At 36.4% G+C, this 23584-nt stretch overlaps 1 protein-coding gene across 1 annotated transcript in view; it reads right to left on the reverse strand.

Annotated features, from left to right (window-relative positions):
- Nucleotides 1-364: 364 nt before the first annotated feature.
- TRPM6 (transient receptor potential cation channel subfamily M member 6) overlaps nt 365-23584 on the reverse strand; it is a gene marked incomplete at its 5' end in the record, with an annotated part of 80763 nt that continues 57543 nt past the window's right edge. Inside the window, 12 exons of the mRNA XM_083353496.1 lie at nt 365-528; nt 2306-2406; nt 3165-3216; nt 7874-8079; nt 10303-10385; nt 11719-12005; nt 12359-12424; nt 16618-16668; nt 18478-18503; nt 19050-19114; nt 20789-20886; nt 22561-22687. Coding sequence (XP_083209622.1) covers nt 392-528; nt 2306-2406; nt 3165-3216; nt 7874-8079; nt 10303-10385; nt 11719-12005; nt 12359-12424; nt 16618-16668; nt 18478-18503; nt 19050-19114; nt 20789-20886; nt 22561-22687 — 1299 coding nt within the window. The 3' untranslated portion in view covers nt 365-391. The remainder of the gene's footprint in view (nt 529-2305; nt 2407-3164; nt 3217-7873; nt 8080-10302; nt 10386-11718; nt 12006-12358; nt 12425-16617; nt 16669-18477; nt 18504-19049; nt 19115-20788; nt 20887-22560; nt 22688-23584) is intronic.

Here is a 23584-nt window from a genome sequence, read left to right on the forward strand (position 1 = left end):
CACCAGCCCCGAGAGGATATCGAGAAGCTCAGGCAGGGCTGCTGCTGCGCAACTAGGCAAAAGGTACACCAGCAGCAAGCCCAACTGCGCCCTAGGACCACACCTCAGTAAGAGAGATTCACACCCGACTATCTGAAGAACGGTGGCCTCCTGAGGACACAAGGTCTCCCTCATAACCACAGCCACTCCCCCACCCCTAAACTGAGTCCAAGGCCGGTGTAGCACCCGGAAGCCTGAAGGAATTTTAGAAGGAATTCATTTGCACACACTTTCACATTAATAGTTTCTATTTCTTTGTTCTAAAAAAGAACAGACAATGGAGGTAGTGGAGCTCCTAGGCTTTGGCCCTTCAGGAAAAGAAGTTCTAATGATAAAATTAGCAGCTCCTGCCTCACAGCCGAGTATAGTATTCTGGTGGTTCATCGTTCCTATTGTTTGTAGTCTCATCTCCTGCTGTCATTGGTACTTCATTTTCAATTTCAAAAGCTGGATTGACCCTCCCAGATGTATAATCATTTCTTTTCAGATCTATGAAAAGAAAACAGAATACAAATCTTTATCTTAGATAAAACATCTTTATTACATTTGCATGCTGCTGTTATCTCCAAGGATTCCAACAATATCAAACATACAAGCAATATAGGTTTGCTTGTATTAAAATATCCACTACTAGTAGTACTACTAATATTGATAATGTCTGCTGCTTCATATCCAGTGCTCCTCAGCGCTCCTTAAGATTAACCAATAGGGGAAAAAATCCAGTTGAGAGCATCAAGCTTCCACGCCACTTCCTGTTACCAGAAGTTAATTATCTAAATCAAAAGAACTGCCCACCAGATATTGGAAAACTCCTCAAGCACCTTCCAAATTCCCTCCAGATCCATCAGTGCCTATGATTTTCAGGAAAGTGCTGGGTGACAATCAATCCCATCTAAACTAAGAGGTATGACGAGGCCACAGCAAGGGAATAAAGTGTAAGGTGTTGTATATCCAGGTCACGGCACCCAAAGTTGTTTTTTGGGGAAAAACAAGATCTAACCTATGTTGTCATGTGCATGAGGCAGAGATTATCTGGAACAAGCCCGATTCATGCCCTGGAAATCATGAATATCTGATCCCACCTATAGGACATGAAGAGTGAAGTCCTCTGATATTCCAGCATTTGCCTAGAGACAAAATCTAGGAGTAAATCAGATGCTACACCATAGAGATTTCCAGGTTGTAACTCAGAACGCTATCACCTTAACAGCAGCAATCCTGGCCATAAGAAACTTATCTTTTAAAATAAACGTTATCATTCTGAAGTTTGCTGCAGGGTCCAAAATCTAAGTAGATACCTCTCCAAAAGAGCATCTCCATCATCCAGATGGATTTTGGTAATATGTATTAATTTTAGTAACTGAAGAGACATTTATTCAACTAAGCAGGGCACCTTCATATAATAAACTAATTATACAGGACAAAATAAATACTTTCATTATTACTTCTTTCCTATGATGCATTAAAGGTAAAAGTAAAGGTTCCCCCGCACATGCGTGCTAGTCGTCTCCGACTCTAGGGGCCGGTGCTCATCTCCGTTTCAAAGCCAAAGAGCCAGCGTTTGTCCGAGGACGTCTCCGTGGTCATGTGGCCGGCATGACTAGATGACAAAGGTGCACGGAACGCTGTTACCTTCCCACCGTAGCGGTCCCTATTTTTCTACTTGCATTTTTACGTGCTTTCAAACTGCTAGGTGGGCAGAAGCTGGGACGAGTAACAGGCGCTCACTCTGCTACGCGGCACTCAGGATTTAACCCGCCAAACTGCCGACCTTCTGATCGACAAGCTCAGCGTTCTAACCCACTGAGCCACCGCGTCCCTATGATGCATTAGATTGTAAAAAAAAAAAAGAAGTGAAAGGCTGCTTATTTAACCTTTAAATATACTGCTTTAGTCATTCTACTAAAAAACTAATCTAATATCCTATCCTATATGTATCCTAATATTCATTCCTTTTCTTGTCTCTTCCATCTTTGGAATGGATCATGAAAAGCCAAGTGAGACTTTTGGCAGTCAAAAAGTACACCTGATATTTAAAGAGTTTGCCACACCCAGATGTAAAATAACAAAATTAATAAATAAGGTTTAGTATTTATTTTTTCTATTGTGTGGACCCTCAAAATATTAATGGAAAATGTAAATTAGTACAACTCCTTCTTGGAGTACTTTGTTACCAATGTCAATGAAAAATGCTCAGTCCTTGATTCAGGGATTAGCTCTAAGCTCAGATTTGTTCGAAAATATGCAGAGCCTTGCTACTCCATACCAGGAAGTTTGAGTTTCCTGCAACAAGAATTGCAGCAATGCTTTGAAATGAAGTTTTTGAAGGCATCTTCTCCAAGATTTGCTGGTCCAAAGGCCATCCCCCTAGAGTTTGAAAACAATAAAGGAATAATTAATGACATAATATCTATACATACCTTTTCCACCTGCATATCACAAATATGCTTAATTGGACACCAAGTTTTGGGGGGACCTGCCTAAACAGATTGTAGGATGAGTGCAGGAGGAATGGAATAAGAAGTGCTTCACTGTATGAGCTTCTATTAGCCAGAGGATGTACCACTTATTAAAAATTAATGTTCTACACTCATAGCCACAATCTAGTTTGACACAGATACCACTTTGCAAAGTAGCTGGGGGGTAAAACCTAATCCTTCAACTAGTGTCATGAGCATTACTTATAAGAAACTGTGGTTAGATAGCATTTCATTAACTGTAGTCCATTTCTTGTGCATTGCTAGGTTTTAACGGGCCTACTTAATCCACAAGACACAACGTAATAACTTCAGCACTATCTGTTGTATCTGAAATGAACTTGGAAACCAGAAATAATCACTCAAATAAGTCAAATATTTATCTCTTCTATTACCAGGTTTTTCATAAATATCTGCATTTATAGCTTATATTAAGTTTTCTTCTGTTACTTTTATGTGAATGGATTACATTATTCTTAATCGGCCACTTAAAAAGATACAAATACAAAACTGCTGTTAACCAAAAAGAACAACACTGTCAGCAATGTGTAAGAATATGCATATGTGCATTACAGTTAATATTGGAGATTAATTGAATCATGGAATATATGTCACATTTTATATGATATATTTACATGAGATACATACTGTTTGTCTTCAGGTTTAATAACAGATGGGTCTGTGAGGTTTTCTCCAACACCTGAAGAATTTAAATTTATAATGGTTATTAGAAGATAATTGTCTTCCTAAAAACCATTTGTGAAATTATAACCTATGCAATTATTATATAGTTATCTAATCTTTTGGTTTACAGAGTAAAAATGAAAAAGCAATGTTAAAATTATAAACTGCATTAGACTACGACAAAGAAATATTGCATACGCAACCATTTTAAAGACATTTTTCATTTAAATGTAAAGCAAACATCATAAAGACAAAATATTTTGTGAATCCAAATGTATGTTGCTGGAACTATATATAAATAGAATATATGTTGCAATTTCAGAGAGAACTAAAACTACTTCCTATGCTGTGCAAGGAACTTTGGATAAAACAGATCAACAGCATAGACTTATTCCAGATCTAAAACCTTCCTATGCTCTAGAATATCTGGATCAATACTTAAATTTGGATACTATATTTAATTTACCGCATAAGCTTGTTTTGCTGTCCTGAAACAATAGCTTACATTGAGCATATTAATGCTTCATTTATTTATGTCAAAGTTGGATAACTTTTATAGGCCAATCTAGAATTGTGAAAGGTTCCATGGAAGACTTTCCTAGTTACAAAACGGCCAGTCCCAAAATATCCATTTATCAGAAGGCAAACTAGTCCTCAAGAATGCTTCCTTGCTGATCTCTGTGGGATCTCATAGCATTCATGAAGCACTAGAGGTTGATGCTTTGCTTTGGCACAAGTTAACCTCATTTAAAACAGTTTAAAAAAAAGTGATGTAAATCTGAAACTGTATTATTATGTATACAGAACCGTTAGGTAAACATGGAACAGGAGTCTCTGATTCGATTATATTGTGTATAACTGATAAATTTAGATACTTAATATTGTTTCTTATTTTTTAAAATTCTCTATTTTGTTAACAATGCCAACTTATGGACCAGAATCTATAACAACTCATAGTTTCCATAGTTGCTCTGGCTCCACATTGGGAATGTTCACTCCTACACTAGCATCCCCCTCCTGCCAAATTTATTACTCTCCTTGCTCACTTTGAATTATATATTTTGACAGTCCAACTTCATGTAGAAATAGAATTTATTATCAGCTAGTTTTAGAGGTGCCTGCATGATAGGGAACCTTGTTCTTGAATAACTACACAAATGTACACTCAGAAATTAAGCGGAGCCCAAATGTGTAGAGATAATCAATATCTGGTGTTTCCTGTTAATCTCCAGATCCAGATAAGTGCAAAAATACATACGCAAGTTCTAATATGCTAATATATCAAAATAATATAGACAAGAAAGACTTAAAGCAGCCAGAATAATAGAAGCAGCTAGAAGCACACAACTTTACAATTCCATTAGAGAAAGGTAGCATGAAAGCAAAAATATGGATGCATCTAATCTGTACTTTTTTTGAAACATGTTCTAATCTATACCAAGCAACCAGCGGTACTCAAAAGATTAATACATATACTATAGCATGAACTTGCCAGGTTAACTCAAGTGCTCCAAACCTCACTACTTCAAGAATGCAGATGTGGCAAGGCTATGACTGCTGTGCCAAACGATCTCTGTGTCATCATCTTTCCCCATATCAGCAAGAGGTCAAGCTTTGTCGGTGTGCTTACCAACCTAACACAGCCCTGCACTCACCTTACCTCACTAAAGCCAGCAAGAAGGCAGTGCTTAGGTGTCAAGGTTTCCAACCACTTTAATAAAACCCCTAAAAACCAGTGATCAGAACCAGCAACATTTCTCTGCCCATTAAGGGTAATTCAGTAATTATTACTTAGTATTATGCCAAATCAGGGAGCACAGTGTTTCACATGGGTTGACAAACCCACGTATGAGATACGAGTGTTGCTTTGTGATGGGGTGAGCTCCTATCATTTGCTCCAGCTCTTGCCCATCTATCAGTGTGAAAGAATGCAAATGCAAGTAAATAAATAAGTACCATTTTGGTGAACACAATGATGGGGACATGAAAGGAGAACCCAACCGGGTGTCCCCCAGGCAATGGTGATGTCACCAGCTAATCCTTTCAATTTGGAAGCACCCTTGGTGCTTCCGATACAAGTGCGATGCAATGTGATGCCAAGCCCAGCACTCCAGGAAAGCAATTGAAAAATTATGTATAGATTGTGTAGGTTTTTATTTATTTATTTACTTTCAGTATGGTCTTCGAGCTTTAATTCAATGATCCCAACTTTCTTCTTTCCTAAAAAAAGGGGGGGCTCTCCTTTCCTCATAGTTTTTAAGATAAAGGTGCACTTTTGACAATAATTAAGCAATATTTGGTGACTCACTCTTGAGGCATTTCTGATCCATTTGCTTGGCATCTGCAGGGAAGCGGTTTTTGATGGCCCTTTTCTGGGAAGAAAAAGGTTTTGCAATTTCCAGACTAGCCCACATCCAAGTATTAATCAGGCCTAATCCTACCTTGCTTTGAGCTAAGACAAATGCAGACAAGCGCGGCTGCCTATTGAGTCTCAGTTATGTGATATCAACCTTAAAAGACCAGCAGGGGGAATATTTAAAAAAAAGTATTGAGACTCTCCAATTATAATTTAAAGAAACAGCTCAGATCAAATGGATTTGTCCTCAAATCTCTAAATCTAGCCTTAAAACAAATCATACTTATTCTAAATCTCAAATATTCAAGATGAATAGAATAGAATAAAGCTGGAAGGGACCTTGGAGGTCTTCTAGTCCAGCCTTCTACTCAAGCAGGAGAACCTATACCATCTCAGACAGGTGAATGTCTAGTCTCTTCTTAAAAATCTCCTGTGATGGAGCACCCACAATTTCTTGGGATAAGCTGTTTCACTGGTTGATTGTCCTCACTGTCAGGAAGTTTCTCCTTAATTCCAGGTTGCTTCTCTCTTTGATCAGTTTCCAACCATTGTTTCTCGTCCTTCCCTCTGGTGTTTTGGTGAACAACCTGGCCCCCTCTGCCTTGTGGCAGCCATCAGATACAGGAACACTGCTATCATGTCTCCCCTATTTCTTCTTTTCTTTAGACTAGTCCAGGGTTAGATAACCTTGGCTCTTTTATGACTCGTGGACTTCAACTCCCAGAATTCCTGAGCAAGAAGTCCACGAGTCATAAAAGAGCCAAGGTTGCTTACTCCTGGACTAGCCAAATCCAAGTCCCATAGCCGTTCTTCATATGTTTTAGTCTCCAGGCCTCTGAAAATCTTTGTTCCTCTTCTCTGATTTTTTCCCAAACTCTCAACATCTTTTCTGTGATATGGTGACCAAAATTGGCTGCAGTATTCGAGGTATGGTCTTACTAGGTTTTTATAAAGTGGTAATAATACTTTGTGTGATTTTGATTCCATGTCTCTATTTATGCAACCCAGGATTGTATTAGCTTTTTTGGCTGCTGCTGCATACTGCTGGATCATAGTCAAGGGATCGTCCACTAGGACTCCAAGGTCCCTCTCACAGTTACTGTTTATAAGCCAGGTCTCGACCTATCTGTATTTGTACCTTTGATTTTTCCTGCCTAAATGTAAGACTTTGCTTTTCTCCACATTGAAACTCATTGTTGGATAGGGCCCATTGTTCAAATTTGTCAAGATCTTTTTGGATCCTGAGTTTGTCTTCTGCAGTGTTGACTACTCCTCTCAGTTTGGTGTCATCTGCAAATCTGATGAGTTCCCCTTCAATTCCCTCAAAGTCATTTATGAAGATATTGAAGAATACTGGGCCTAAGATGGAACCTTGTGGTACCCCACTGCTTACTTCTCTCCATGTGGATGTAGTGCCGTTGAGGACTACTCATTGAGTATGGTTTGTCAGCCAGCTAAAGATCCATCTGTTGGTGATGTTGTCTATTCCAACTTTTCCTAGCTTACCAAGTAGTAGGTTGTGGTCTACTTTGTCAAATGCCGTACTGAAATCTACGTCCACTGCGTTTTGCTGGTCTACTAGTTTAGTCACTTTATCGAACAATGACATAAGATTGGTTTGGCATGATCTGTTTTTAACAAACCCGTGCTGGCTACTAGTTATAACTTTGTTTGCTTCTAGTTGTTCATAGATCTGTTTTTTTATTATCTTTTCTAGGGTCTTCCCAGGTATTGATGTTAAATTGATTGGTCTGTAGTTTCCTGGGTCCGTTTTTTTTTTCCTTTCTTGAAAATGGGGACCACATCAGCCCTTTTCCAATCCTCAGGTACTTCCCCAGTGCTCCAGGATTTATGAAAGATGTGGTGCAATGGTTCTGAGATAACATCTGCCAGCTCTTTCAGAACTCTGATTCACACAGGCCCCCATGGCATTTGCATGGATGGTGGGAAAGAAGGTACAATGATGAAAGCAGAAATGCAATATCAATGTTGCTCACATAACAAACAAAGGGCGGAGCCTGTGGCGTGCTTGCACTATCTTCTGTAGATGCACATGCCTAGGCCTAGAAGTCACTGTTAATCAATCAACCACTATCAATAGATGTGGGGGGAGGGTCTGTCTCTGTGTGTGTATGTCCGTGCACATGCATATGTATATCATGGACCGTATGCATAGAATTTTTCCTGTATCTGATAAGCTATATTGTAGTTCACAAATGCTGAAACCCAAATAGGTGCATTAGCCATTCAAGTGTCCTAAGCTATTTTTTCTAGCTTTGATTTTCCTGATTTTCATGGTTCAGTCTTTTTTACTCACCTTGCAAATCTAACACAAGAAGTTCTCCTCGGGTATATTCATAACTCCAGTGAGAAAAAGCCAGCATAACTTCTTCCAGCAAATTTTTAGGAGTGATTTCATCACCATTGTTGTTATTGTACTTGCGAAATTCTCCTGTCATGTATTTTTCTATCATCAGCCACTGATTGGCTGAATGGCAATAAATTAAAAACACTTCAAGGAATCTGAAAAGAAAGGATATTATCTTTTCAGGAGGTGTTCTTCACCCTGCTTTTGAAAAATAAAAGGTACTAATCTCATGTACAATTTTCATCAACATCATAATTTTTAACAACATTTAAAAACATAAGTATGTGCACAGTACATGTTTAAATGTAAGTTATTCTGTCTGTGTCTATGCAGAAATAAACCTAATTGAATTAAATGGCATTTATTCCCAAAAAAGAAAGTACAGGGCTATAGCCAAAAAGGTGTCCTGAGATAATTAATAAGAGTCGATGAGGCCCTAATTTTCAGACTGGGCTTCATAAAATCTCCAAGCTTGAGGGAAAAATTGGGCACCCTCTTGAGGAAATCTATTATCATAATCGTGGCAAACAAATTGCAAACAAACAAATCACCATCAGTAGTTTAACAACAGAATAAAAGTATAATAATAGCAGCTTAGAAGATTCACTGGTGATTTCCTGGTATAGATGTAAGAAATGATTGATTCTCACAAAATTATTAGCACATCCCCCCCTTTTTTTGCAATAATCAGCAGTTTTCTGATACTCCTACTAATTCAATGTATTGTTTTCTGCTATTTCTGAAGCTGGATATGCAAATGAAACCACTGTTCACGAAATTAAAAGCATGTCTTGTATTACTTATTATCTTGTAAATCAAATAAATCTTCATTTTAAATATTTAGAATGAAGTTTTGATGCTGCTCATTAAATGAATACAGATGAATGGAGAAGCTTGAAGTAGGAAAAATAATGTATACACTTTAAAAGGATGTTATCCTATTATATTGTTAACTGACTTGAGCAATTTTGTCAGCACTGAACTGAACAAAAGGAGAGAGAGAGAGAGAGAGAGAGAGAGAGAGAGAGAGAGAGAGAGAGAGAGAGAGAGAGAGAGAGAGAGAGAGAGAGAGAGAGAGAGAGAGATGAAATAGGCCCCAAATTAACTGTCTTCCCTGAATAAATATCTCATATGGTAGATCATCCCTTTAGGATTTATCAGGATCCTGAAAAGCAGTATCTTGTTTGTTTGCAATGTCAGGTTTTGTTGGTCACTATTTAAAGATATGGAGGGAGAGGAATCATGGAATATTGTTGTTCTTGATCAGGCACTAAGTTGTGTCTGACTCTTTGTGACCCGAATTTTATTTATTTTATTTATTTTTATTACATTTATATCCCTTGGTGGAGCAGTGGGCTAATGCCTCCTTAAGTAACACCAGCTGCCTGCAATTAGTGCAGGTTCGCATCCCACCAGGCTCAAGGTTGACTCAGCCTTCCATCCTTCCGAGGTAGGTAAAATGAGGACCCAGATTGTTGGGGGCAATTAAGCTGACTCTGTAATAATGCCGCTTGGGGGTGTGTGTGAAAGCCCTAATAAGCAGGCATATACATAGAATGAAGGCTACTGCTAAGCTTGTAAGCCGCCCTGAGTCTTCGGAGAAGGGTGGGATATAAATGGAATTTAAATAAATAATTAAATAAAATCTCACCCTTCTCCGAAGACTCAGGGCGGCTTACAAGCTTATGATCATACAACACTCTCTCCTTCACTGTCTCCCGGTGTTTGTCCAAATTCATGTTCATTGTGTTGATGATACTATCTAACCATCTCATCTTCTGCTGTCCCCTTCTCCTTCTCTCTTTAGTTTTTCCCAACATCTGGGTCTTTTCCAATGAGTCTTAACTTCTCATTAGGTGGCCAAAGTATTTGAGCTTCATTTTCATTTTCTGTCCTTCCAAAGAACAATCAGGTTTGGTTTCCATTAGAATTGACTGATTTGACTTCCTTGCAGTCCAAGGGATATTCAAGAGTCTTCTCCAGCACCACAATTCAAAAGGATTCAGTGTTCCTTATGGTCCAACTCTCATAATGGGAAAACCATAACCTTGACTATGGTTTTATAGCCATGCCATAGCTTTCCTCCCAAGGAGCAAGGATCTTTTAATTTCATGGCTGCAGCCACTATCTTCAGTGATCTTGGAGCCCAAGAAAATAAAATCTGTCACTGCTTCCATTTCGATGGAATATAGACTATAATAATAGGTAAAACATGTGAATAAATAGCTTTCTGTTCCTCTAATAATTGTTGGAATTCTAGCACAGAATTGTATCTGCCTGTCTGTTAATGACAGATATTATTAATTAAATCAGCCCATAATATATAAAATGAATAGGTTTAGTCTTTTATTTTATTTCTAGAAACACATTTTTCATACCTTGGAGTATATGGAATGCTATGGGGCTTCATTTGATTGAAGGTATATATCAATTTTTGAGCTGCCCTTTGCTGTTGTATTTCCTAAGAATAATAACAAAAAAACCACTGGGTATATTATTTCAGGAATGTTTAAAATAACATTTTAGCAAGTTAGTGCTATTTCAATCCACATTTTACGTACATCCATCCTTTTTAAAATTGTGATGAGACAATGTGATTTGACTAAGTCTGCCCAGTAACTATTTCCAGAGAGGAAATAAGAACTGAATTCTGAAATTCCAGAGATCGTATCAGAAACTACTAATTGACTTGGGTGGGGAAAACTTAAAACCACTCATAACTGTCATTCAAAGGACAAGATGAAAATTTAGTCTTCTTAGAAAAGAAAATCACAAAATAATTTACAAGATATGAGTAAGCTATTCACATGTACCTGTAGTTCCCTGACAAATAAGAAGTACACTTTGTCTGATCTTTCCAGTTTCTACTACAAGGATATTAACAGCTTTGTGTTCCCTACTACAGAATAATACAATGTCAGAGTTGGAAGACCTTAGAGGTCTTCTAGTTCAACTCCTGCTCACACAGGAGGCCCTATGTCCGTGGTGGCGAACCTATGGCAAGGGTGCCACAGGTGGCAAACAGAGCCTGCTCTGTGGGCACATGCGCCATCGCCCCAGTCCTAGGCCTTCAGCTTGGTTTTATAAAACCTTTTCGCTTTAGGCTTCTGATGCCATGTACCACCCAAAAAAGGTTCAATTAATTAACTTCTCATGGGAAAAAAAGTTTTCGCAAAGTTGGAATAGATGATTGAACTTTTTAGTCCCACCCAGTCTGCAGCTACCACTGCAACCACACCCACCCAATTGGCCACACCCACCCAAAGGGCCACACCCACCCAAAGGACCATGCCCACCTGGCACCCGATGATACATAAGTGGGTTTTGGTTTGCAGTTTGGGAACTCGGTCTCTAAAAAGTTCACCATCAGTGCCCTATATCATTCCAGACAAATGGCCATCCAGCCTCTTCTTAAAAACCTCCAGTGATGGAGCACCCACAACTTCTAAAGGCAAGCTGTTCCATTGATTAATTGTTCTAACTATCAGGAAATTTCTAGGTTGGTACTAGTCAGAATACAGTGTAATATTTACCTGAGAATACTAGTATTTATTGGTATTACCATTTGTGTGCTACAATGAATCCATTTTAGCCATTTTCATGAATAGGCCTACTTTTGGGGCACGTGGTGAGGCAGGGCTGAGGCAGTGATGGAGTTCGCACGAGATAGCTGTTCACAGAGTTGGGATTTTGGTGACAAGTGGGATTTGACAGACCTCTTGCTGAACCACCATTTTAAAAATGGTGGACCACAGTGAGGGTTCATTCTGTAGTGCTGATCAGATTATACTCACCCTGAGACACAGATGGAGGACAGTGTTTTCATGGAAGATCTTCTGCCAAGTCCGAACAACTTCAGGAAGGAAAGATTTTACAATGAAAACTTCACCTAACTTGAGCACATTATTTTCAGACCAGGTACAGACAGCTTTCATAGCTCTCCTCAGACCTCCATCCATTTCCTCCTGAGATAAAACTTGAATCATGGCAGCCATGCCGTGCTGTGACCAAGAGGACATGCTTTTATCAAGGTTCGAAGGTGAACTTTCTTCCAATCTATAAATCGTTACTTCTTCTCCAGCTAATTAAATTGAACAAATGAATAAATGAATAAATGAATAAATGAATGAATGAATAAATAAATAAATAAATGGGAGATATTATGAAAAACACAATGAAATTAACACAATAGAAGAAAAATGCAAGGATTTTTAATAACAATGTTTTCCAGTTAATTCTTGATATTTTACAAAATAATATAAAAGGTAGATATATAGATAGTGATATAGATGAAAGGGAGAGAGAGAGAGAGATGCATCATGACTTGACTTAATAAAAATAACCAAACAATAGCATGATTGCACATTTGAAGTTTAAATAATTATGAATTTTCCTAATGAGTGAAATGTTTTCATACATCAGCATGGTACTCACCAAAAAACTGCACTGGTGTGAAAGGGATTGTTTGAGCCAGCCTCATTAAATTGTTTCTTTCAACAGCTGCAAAGTAGCAAGTTATTCATATGATTTGAAATGATTTGCCCATCATTTTAAAAAAGAAAAGTGAAAAAGAGCTCCTACTCCTACATAAGGCCTTTGAATGGGAGACATAAAATATAGTACAACTTTTGAAGTGATCAGAGCAATGTTTTATTTTCATTCATGGAAGTAAAACTAACTAGTTATAAGATTATCTTAAGAGTTATTTCAGCATTTTTAGTTTTCCCACACACTGGGCCACTGGCTTGAATGGGCAACATAAATATGCTGTACCAAGACTTGGTTAAAGTTGGAAAGGAACTTAAATGAACATTATAGCATTGGAAGATCTTTTTAAAAAAACAATTAAATCATTTATTCAACCATCAAAGGCCACTCACTTGAATTTATTTTTCTGATTTAAATAAAATGGGCAATATTTGATATCATTTCAATCCCCACAACTGATCTAATACTGGCAAACGTTATTAAGATTTGAAGCTAGGTTTCCCTTGATCTTTGGCAAATTACTGAAACTTTGTCTGAACTCAAGGTATCCCTTTCTATATTCCTTCTCAGATAGCAAGGCAGACTATATTATGGGATGTATTTATTCCTGGATATAAATCAAAATGGCTTAGTGGCATTTCAGGAATTTCTGTGAGCATTTTTATAAACTTTAGTAGTTGCAAAATGACCCTTCACATTTCCAACATAAATCTGAACTATCTTATACATTCTAGACAATTTTTTCTGGAATCATTTACCAGAAAATATATTGAATACTTGGTTGTTGTTTCTTTCCTTACCATTTTGATATACAGTCATGGCCGAAATTGTTGGCACCCCAGAAATTTTTCCAGAAAATCAAGTATTTCTCACAGAAAAGTATTGCAGGAACACATGTTTTGCTATACACAGGTTTATTCCCTTTGTGTGTATTGGAACACAACAAAAAGGGGAGGAAAAAAAGCAAATTGGACATAATATCAAACAAAACTCCAAAAATGGGCCGGACAAAATTATTGGCACCCTTTCAAAATTGTGGGTAAACAAGATCGTATCAAGCATGTGATGCTCCTTTAAACTCACCTGGGGCAAGTAACAGGTGTGGGCAATATAAAAATCACACCTGAAAGTAGATAAAAAGGAGAGAAGTTCACTTAGTCTTTCCATTGTGTGTCTGTGTGTGCCACACTAAGCAAGGACAACAGAAAGAGGAGAAGAGAACTTTCTGAGGACTTGAGAACCAAAATTGTGGACAAATATCAACAATCTAAAGGTTACAAGTCCATCTCCAGAGATCTAGCTTTGCCTTTGTCCACAGTGCGCAACATTATCAAGAAGTTTGCAACCCATGGCACTGTAGCGAATCTCCCTGGTCGTGGACAGAAGAGAAAAATTGATGAAAGGTTGCAACGCAGGATAGTCCGGATGGTGGATAAGCAGCCCCAAACAAGTTCCAAAGAAATGCAAGCTGTCCTGCAGGCTCAGGGAGCATCAGTGTCAGTGCAAACTATCCGTCAACATTTAAAAGACATGAAACGCTATTGCAGGAGACCCAGGAGGACCCCACTGCTGACACAGAGACATAAAAAAGCAAGATTACAGTTTGCCAAAATGTACTTGAGTAAGCCAAAATCCTTCTGGGAAAACGTCTTGTGGACAGATGAGACTAGGATAGAGCTTTTTGGTAAAGCACATCATTTTACTGTTTACCGAAAATGAAATGAGACCTACAAAGAAAAGAACACAGTACCTACAGTGAAATATGGTGGAGGTTCAATGATGTTTTGGGGTTGTTTTGCTACCTCTGGCACTGGGTGCCTTGAATGTGTGCAAGGCATCATGAAATCTGAGGATTACCAAAGGATTTTGGGTCGCACTGTAGAGCCCAGTGTCAGAAAGCTGGGTTTGCATCCGAGATCTTGGGTCTTCCAGCAGGACAATGACCCCAAACATACGTCAAAAAGCACCCAGAAATGGATGGCAAGAAAGCGCTGGAGAGTTCTGAAGTGGCCAGCAATGAGTCCAGATCTGAATCCCATTGAACACCTGTGGAGAGATCTTAAAATTGCTGTTGGGAAAAGGCGCCCTTCCAATAAGAGAGACCTGGAGCAGTTTGCAAAGGAAGAGTGGTCCAAAATTCTGGGTGAGAGGTGTAAGAAGCTTATTGATGGTTATAGGAAGCGACTGATTTCAGTTATTTTTTCCAAAGGGTGTGCAACCAAATATTAAGTTAAGGGTGGCAATAATTTTGTCCAGCCCATTTTTGGAGTTTTGTTTGACATTATGTCCAATTTACTTTTTTTCCCTCCCTTTTTTGTTGTGTTCCAATACACACGAAGAGAATAAACCTGTGTATAGCAAAACATGTGTTCCTGCAATATTTTTCTGTGAGAAATACTTGATTTTCTGGAAAAATTTCTGGGGTGCCAACAATTTCGGCCATGACTGTATCTTTCTGCCATTGTCAGAATAGGTATTATTTGAAACTAAAACATTATCCTTGGCAAAAGATTTTTGTTATAAAAATTCTCCCCAACAATCACAATTGTAATGTCTTCCCCGCTAGGTTCTTTTTTATGCATGATTACTACTGCAAGATGATTACATGGACAAAAAGGACTCTGAAACATCACAAAGAAGGAATGCTTGGTAAAAATGACAGAACTAACAGGGATGCCAAGATCACTTGATTAGTGTAAGATCAACAAGTACATTTATCAGTGACTGGACAGTCCTTAGGGACTTTTTTGTTGAAAAAAGAGAAAAATGAACTTATGATTTATGGATTTAAAGAAAGAAGGAAACTATGATATAATACTAGGTAAAGAGGGGAAAATACAAATGTATTTAAAACCGTTATCAAGGAGATCTGAAGCCATTTATGTATTTCTTCCTTTTTCTTTTTTCTATTTCTTTTTCTATTTTTTTTCACCATGTACTATTTTTCATTGTTGTCTTTAGTTTCCTTTATGGTTTTTAACTTTGCTAAAAAATGATTCAATAAAAATTAATTTAAAAAATTAATGTGTAAAGTTTGAATAGATTTTTTTTAAGTTTCATGAAAATCCATCATGGCTCTATTTTTATTATATACTAAACTGACCACAGCAGGTTTGGTACAGTATATGCTTATATGTGGTGGGACGCGGTGGCTCAGTGGGTTAGGACTCTGAGCTTGTCGATCAGAAGGTCGGCAGTTTGGCGGGTCGAATCCCGAGTGCCGCGTAACAGAGTGAGCGCCTGTTACTCGTCCCAGCTTCTGCCAACCTAGCAGTTCGAAAGCACGTAAAAAATGCAAGTAGAAAAATAGGGACCACTACGGTGGGAAGGTAACAGCGTTCCGTGCGCCTTTGGCGTCTAGTCATGCCAGCCACATGACCACGGAGACGTCCTCGGACAAGCGCTGGCTCTTCGGCTTTGAAACGGAGATGAGCACCGGCCCCTAGAGTCGGAAACGACTAGCACGCACGTGCGGGGGAACCTTTACCTTTACCTTACCTTTATGCTTATATGTGTTTCTGATATAACAGCTTTCATGCTTACTGCAATAAGAATATACTACCTCTAACCATCATACAATTATTACATACTACAAATATTTCATTTAGCAATCTCATCAGGAACAGTATTTGCAAAGACTGTGATATACATATGTTCTTAAATGTGTGACAGGAAGGACATCTGCTGGTAGGTATCACAAATTTCATCATCTAGTAGAGAATGAAATCGGCTTTGAATATATAACAGCCTGGCAAGTTCAAATTGTGTTCATTGCTTCTGATGCAGTGTGAAATCATTTTAGGATATGAATTCACTAGGGATTGATACTAAAAGCAGATTTATTTGATCAGAAACTGAACTAGCTGATCCTCAATCTCTACACCCTTTTATTATATTTCCTCAACATAATAGAAATTATATTTATAAAAGAAATGATATTACAAAAGACATTTTCTTTCTATGGCTTTTGATTATAGATCTGTTATTATATTTCCAGCAATCAATTTATTTTACCAACAACTACTTGGCACGCAGAAAGCAGTGCTAACATAATAAATTATCTTAATCTCCCCAAGATACTCTCTTAGGAATTATTTTAATGCACGGCACTTGATAATGAGCTACTTCAAAGTCAGATAATTAGAAAATGATAGAGGGAAAGAATTAATATACTCAGCATACTCACTTAAATACTCACTACGTACCTGAGTAATGATGGTGCAAATCTTGAGGGGGTTTTAAGGAGTGTGAGATATCTGAAATATTTTGAAAACCTTAATGTTAAATATGGAAAGAAAGTACACTGTTGTGAGCACTGTGCAGTCAAGACTGTCATAAAGTGATTGGCAGTGAAAGAGAATCCATTTTTAACTTCCTATAAAGCCCTTCTTTGAGCTAATTAAAATACTTTTTTAATTAAATTATCAGTAAAAAAGCATATAATTATACTAGAGATCACAATATTATTTGTTTATTTAACAATACATATATCTTGCTCTATTCCTAGAAATTTTGGACCAGACTACAAAAGGGTTAAAGCATTTTTAAAATATTATCTTAATTGTATTTATACACAATTAAAATACTTTAAAAAGTCAACAATGTGTCATGGGTACCAATAAAATTAAAATAACAGCCAAACGTATACCAGAATAAGATGCCTTTCAACTCAATTGAAAATTTATTCAACTGAAAGGTACTTTGTTTCCCTGAATTTAAACATTTATTGCAAGTTTTATAAAGATAGACAAATTATCCAGATACAGTTCAAAATTAAATTATAAATCAATATAATGCAAAAGGAAAAAAAGGGTGGTAACTGAATAAAATAACTGAAGATGATAGAATATAATTTTTATAACAGATAAATTTTAATTTTAGTCTATCTAGTGGTTACTGAAGGGATGCGGTGGCTCAGTGGGTTAGGACGCTGAGCTTGTCGATCAGAAGGTCGGCAGTTTGGCGGGTCGAATCCCGAGTGCCGTGTAACAGAGTGAGCGCCTGTTACTCGTCCCAGCTTCTGCCCACCTAGCAGTTCGAAAGCACGTAAAAATGCAAGTAGAAAAATAGGGACCACTACGGTGGGAAGGTAACAGCGTTCCGTGCGCCTTTGGCGTCTAGTCATGCCGGCCACATGACCACGGAGACGTCCTCGGACAAACGCTGGCTCTTCGGCTTTGAAACGGAGATGAGCACCGGCCCCTAGAGTCGGAAACGACTAGCACGCATGTGCGGGGGAACCTTTACCTTTACCTTTAGTGGTTACTGACAGCAGTAGCTACAAGTGTTAAAAGGTTGCTATTTTCCTAGAAGCTTCACTACAGCAATCACTTAATTAAACAATGCACTGTATTCTGTTGGCTCCAAAGCAACTCTATTACAATTAGTGGTATTATTAATTCTGCTTTCCAAGGAAGATAGATTGGGCAAGTAAGAAGTATAGGCGTAACCATATCAATTTCAATGTTGGAACAGATAAAGAGTAAATTTTGGAGAGGAACATTGTGATATTTCCCTGTTAAATCCATTGAGGGTAAGGTATCTAGATGTGCCCCAATGAATATCTTTTGCTGTATCAATTCAAAAATTTGGAGCATACACTAAAATGTAGTGAAAAGTGTAAGTCAAAATAAAATAAAAGTGGTATAACATGGTTGAAGTACTCTGAAACAGTTTTTTTTATTTGCAATCCAGAAATAGATATTATAGTTTGAAACTAATCACAATTTGCAGTAACTGTTGATATAATATCTGAACACTCATTACAGGTCTGCAACATCTTTGGATTATTGTGGAGGCCTTCAAATATATAACTAACCATTAATGCCTAATTTATTTTTTTTTTCTTTTTCAATTTCTATCTATTTTCCATATATGACATTTAAATGGTAAGCAAAACATCTCAACAGTCTCTATAAACATACCTGGAAGATTATAGGTTAGATTCAGTTTCCATATAAGAAAGTCTTTTAAAAGGTGAGTTAGTATCAAGAGGCTTTTCTAGACTAACTTTGTTCTAAATGTGCATTTGACTATCATATTTACAAATAAAACCAAAAACTTACTGCCATCTCCTTCCAAACTTCTCAACCTATTTGAAACAAAAACTGGAATTTTTATCATTGTCTGAATTAACACACATGCATGGACACACAAAGATACACACACAAAATGTTAATTGCATTGGGAAACTTACCTAAGTTTTTATTCATTTTAATTTTACAAATGATAATACATTGACTGCAGTAAGGTCTATGCTCATTCAGGATTCATACACTAACTTACATTTCTTGATTTTTCATGACTTCTGATAGACAAACTCTATTTAATTGTAAACTTTATCATTTGTACCCAGCATTTATCTATTTGATATATAGTAAGTCGTTCATGCAGACATACACTATTTCTATGCAATTTGGCACTAGTTTCAGGACCACATGAAGATGGAATTCATATTTATATTCTCATATAAATATACTTAATTTGTCCTTTGTGATAACGTTTTAGAATGGGATAGCTCAATGAGGTTATCAGCTAAATGATTAAAGATCACAAAAGCATGTCAGATAGTTGGAATAATAAGGCCAAGCCCCATCAAAACAAAGCCATCTGCGATAAAACAGACAAGAATACTTACGAGTAGCTTCTGCTCAGATTATTTTTTCTGTTCTTCCTAGTCCAAGCAATGCTGTTATTTAAATCCTGAAAACAGATTGTTGTTTCTCTTATTTTTATGAATAGGCATTTTAAATAAAATTATGTCTATGGTTAGTAACTTCCATATCCATATACCTTCTTTCCTGGCAAGGTACATATAGTACACAAAATCATGACTTCTTTTAACCATTCCTAATAAACTGTATTTGTGACTCATAGGCTATAATAGCTGAATTGTTTGATTAAGTTAAAACACAATCAACCACTTCATACAATATGCCCACACAAGCATTAATAGTTCTTCACTAAGAATGCTGAAAGGCAGAGAACATTTAAGAATATATACCATAATTCATGCTACACCTCCAATTTTCATCTCAAAATGTTGTTATGGTACACCTTTGTTATTAATACTTGGCCTTTATAGATTTATACAATGGGCCAAGAAACAAAATTTTGCTTTCCATAATTTTATTTGTTTGATTTTTATCATCTCTTTATTACTTTATAAGGAACTTGAGGTGGCGAACATACATAATCTTCCATTTAGCAGCTCAGCTTGATTATAATATTTAATTAACATAAAATATTTCTCTAGATCTAGTACGATAGCTTAGCAAACTTAGTGGTATGAGGAAAGTAAAAGTGATTTTGCTTAGGAAAGTCTCAAAGTACTAGTATAAAATTATTTCGTCAGCAGAATATACCAGGAATGTGTGCGTTCTTCAAAAGGGTTGATCAGAACATTCTGGAATGTGCATGAAATAATAATAATAATAATAATAATAATAATAATAATAATAATAATAATAATAATAATAATAATGTAATAGTAATAATTAATAATGACATGTCTTTTTCCATTTTCCATAACTACTACAGAAAGTATTTCTGGGAACAGCCATGGAAAGTAATTTTCAAAATACTGATATGAGCCTGGGGGGGAAAAGTAGCTATTTTAACAAATTGAAAAGATATGCTATCTATGAGCTTTCTATGTTACAAAGGCTCCCCTTGAAAGATTGCACAATTTATATACTCCTTTATGCAATTTCTTTAACAACTCACAATCATATAAAGCCTCAACTTTTAAAGTTATCCTCCTCGTATATCCTTTACTTTATGTTTTGATAAGTTGAGATTTTTTTAATCACTGATCTTTAAAAATAGAATAGAATAGAATAGAATAGAATAATAACTTTATTGTCACTTTGAATGTATACTAATCGGCATACATTAAAATGAAATTTCATTGCATACAGCATTCAAAGGGTCACCACCTCTGATATACACTAGATAAATATGACAAAAATAAAGGAATGAATACAGATTTATGCATATATCGAGAATTATGTCACAGAGAAACAACAGTCTAGTTTGAGTTATGTGTACATGTGCATAATGAGAAAAATGAATTTTGCAAATTTACCAGACGGATGGCATAGGGCAGGGGGTAGGCAACCCTGGCTCTTTTATGACTCGTGGACTTCAACTCCCAGAATTCCTTAGGCAAGGGTGCCTACCCCTGGCATAGGGAACAAAACTATTATAGAATCAGGAAGAGATTAATTACTTATTTCTTCACCAGCAACCTCTGCGCTTGCTGCATTAAAAAAGTATCTGGTTCTTTAATGTACTCACTAGAGGCTCAGCCTAAAATAACAGCAAACATATTTAATAAAAATTACATACCATAAAAAGCTCCCTGGCACATCTTACCTCTTGCGATTGTCTCAGGTAGTCACAGATTTGCACTGTTTGCCTTACTAGTTCTTGATTTTTCATTTCCTGATGCATACAACTGATATGATCTAAACCTAGCCAAGTAAACAAATATTCAAAGTTATTGGAAGTATCTTGTTCTCAAAAAAGTTGAAATGGCTTAGATAAAGGAAATGTTTTAGATATTTAAATGTGATTGAATTTAAGAAAATTATAATGGATAAAAAAATGTTTTGAATAAGAGTTAAAGGACTAGCTGACTAGATGTATTAAATGGAATATTTAAAGATTAAACATATTTTTAATTATGGTCAAAAAGAATAAGAAATTTTGGAAACAAATATATATTAGCTTAGGAGGGATATATATTTTAAGTAGTATGTTTTTTATGTTTCTTTACTTTTGCTCTCCTTTCTTTTTTCACGGTTTTATCTATTCCTTAAGAAATGTAAAAGTGTGAGATGGTTCATATGGAAAAAATAGAGTTAAATTTTTAAATGTAGTTAATTTTTGAGAAAATCTTAACCAGTAAGAATACCTAGAATTTTGTGGGAGACAGGATCTATGGTAAGGCAACCAGAATAATAGGATAGAAAAGAAATATTATATTGATGTGATTATCATTTTTAGGAATATTGGGGGAAAATATATATTTAATTGTTATCTATGAAAACAATAAGAATTGTATTAACTCAATGTTTGCAAAAGAGGATATTTTGGGGAAAAGATGAAATCAACCAAAACCATTATGTGGATTATGGATTATAGAAATCAATTGTTAGTGATTGTTTTACAAATGTAAACCCAGACAACACACTGTTCACCAATTCTTAAGTAATTTATGTTTTTAAAAAATCCGTAAAATATATTACCAAAAAAAAAAGAAATTTTGGGCTCAGTTGTGGTTGTAAAGTTGAAGACTACCTGTTATTAATATGATCTGGATAAGGTAGGTGAAAATTAAAGAATTTTGGGCATGGGAATGAAGGGTGCTAAATATTTTAAATCTTTCTGTGATTGAGAGATAGAGTAATGGTAATTTGCATGTGTTAATTCCCTGCAATATTTAAGGCATGAATTTTACATTTTTTAAAAATTCCACAAATAAAAGCAGGCTAAAAATATCAGCTTTCTAATTATATCAGTGTTTGGCTCCTGCAACCCTCAGAGGGAAACCTCTGGCAGAATAAAGTTAATTAATCCTGTTCTTCGGAACTCATTAAAGTTCTGCTGGTTCCATGCAATTTCTTCTTACTGTACCACAAATGGAAATTAATATACTGATGATCAAACCAAAATTCAGTAGTAAACCCGGTTAACTATGTAGAACAATCATATGTTCATAGCGGTCCAAGATTTGCTGTAAGTTGTATATCTGTAATCAGTGGTGGGACTCAAATATGTGAACAACCAGTTCTGTGTGTGGATGCCACTTCCGGAAATCCATTCTGGGCCTAGGCAACAAAAAATTAGCTACTGGTTCTACCAAAGTGGTGCGAACTGGCTGAATCCCACCACTGTCTATAATGTGTTACTTATGATTTGAAAACATGTGCATTCTATCCATCATGGTAGACCCACAAGTTGCTACAACTTGTGAAATAAAATAAAATATGTTTATTCTTCAAATTCATAATATTGTAATTCTTCCCAAGAAGTTTCTTATCCTATCTTTATAGCTTTCTCTCTTAAAGGAGTTATTTTCAACAGTATGCATGGCTTTCTTTTAGTACTGTATGTAATCTTCATGGGCTTCATGTGTGACATACTTAGTTGCTTGAAGTGAGACACAGTTAGCCATTTGGCCCCATGTTCCAGTTTGTCTTCGGCAGGTTTACTGTCAAGTGGTTCCAAATTCACTTGGATGCTCTGAGGGCAACTATCTACTGTAATCAACTGCCAAGAAAAAAGAGAAAATAAAAATCAGCAGAAGGTCCAGAAAAATAGCCATTTGAATATATCACCTGGATTGTTGTCCTAATTTCAGGCCCTCTAAAAGCAATGTCTGTTATCCTTATATAAAGAGAGATTAGAGAGTTAAGGGGGGAAACTGCATGAATCAAACAGAGCAGAAACAAGGTACAAAAATATACATAGCCCCAATTTTTATAAAATCAAGATATTTAAATAAAAGTCTTTGTATGCTCCATGCATTGTATTCATTATGCAATTCAAGTAGTTGCTTATAAAACGAGCAGTTGCAATGGGGAAAATGTCATCAAATGTAGGATTAAAAGTCACAATACTTTTGGGGGAATCTATTCACAGGATGACATCCAGTGATTAAGCAAATAATCCTGTAAGTTTGCAATCAATCTTAAAACATGTATTTTTCCTGTGGATTGTATCCTACTAGTTCCAGATGACTCATTTAATCAAACATTTAAAGCTTCGGAATATGATTTACAGAACAAAAAAGTTATCTCTGTGGAAATAACTTTACTGCTCTCTGCTCTGAAATAATCTTTAGAGGAAATGAACAGCTTTTCTTTGAAAACATCTTAACTATGCATGTAGTTTACAAATAACCATCCTCTATTTGAAGGACTAGATTCTATTTTTGAGGAATATTTGTTCTTTGTTTTAGTAATGTACTGTCTGCAAACAATTAGATATCACCAGAAGTTTAATGACACACACAGATCCCCCTCACAGAGACACACACACAAAGAGAGAAATACACATACACACACAGAGCACATATATAAACTATATATATATATATATATCAGTCTGTGTCTGTGTCTGTGTGTATACACACACACACAATGTGTATATGTGTGTGTGTGTATG

This window comes from Vipera ursinii, assembly GCF_947247035.1.
Source record: "Vipera ursinii genome assembly, chromosome: 2".
NCBI lineage: Eukaryota > Metazoa > Chordata > Lepidosauria > Squamata > Viperidae > Vipera > Vipera ursinii.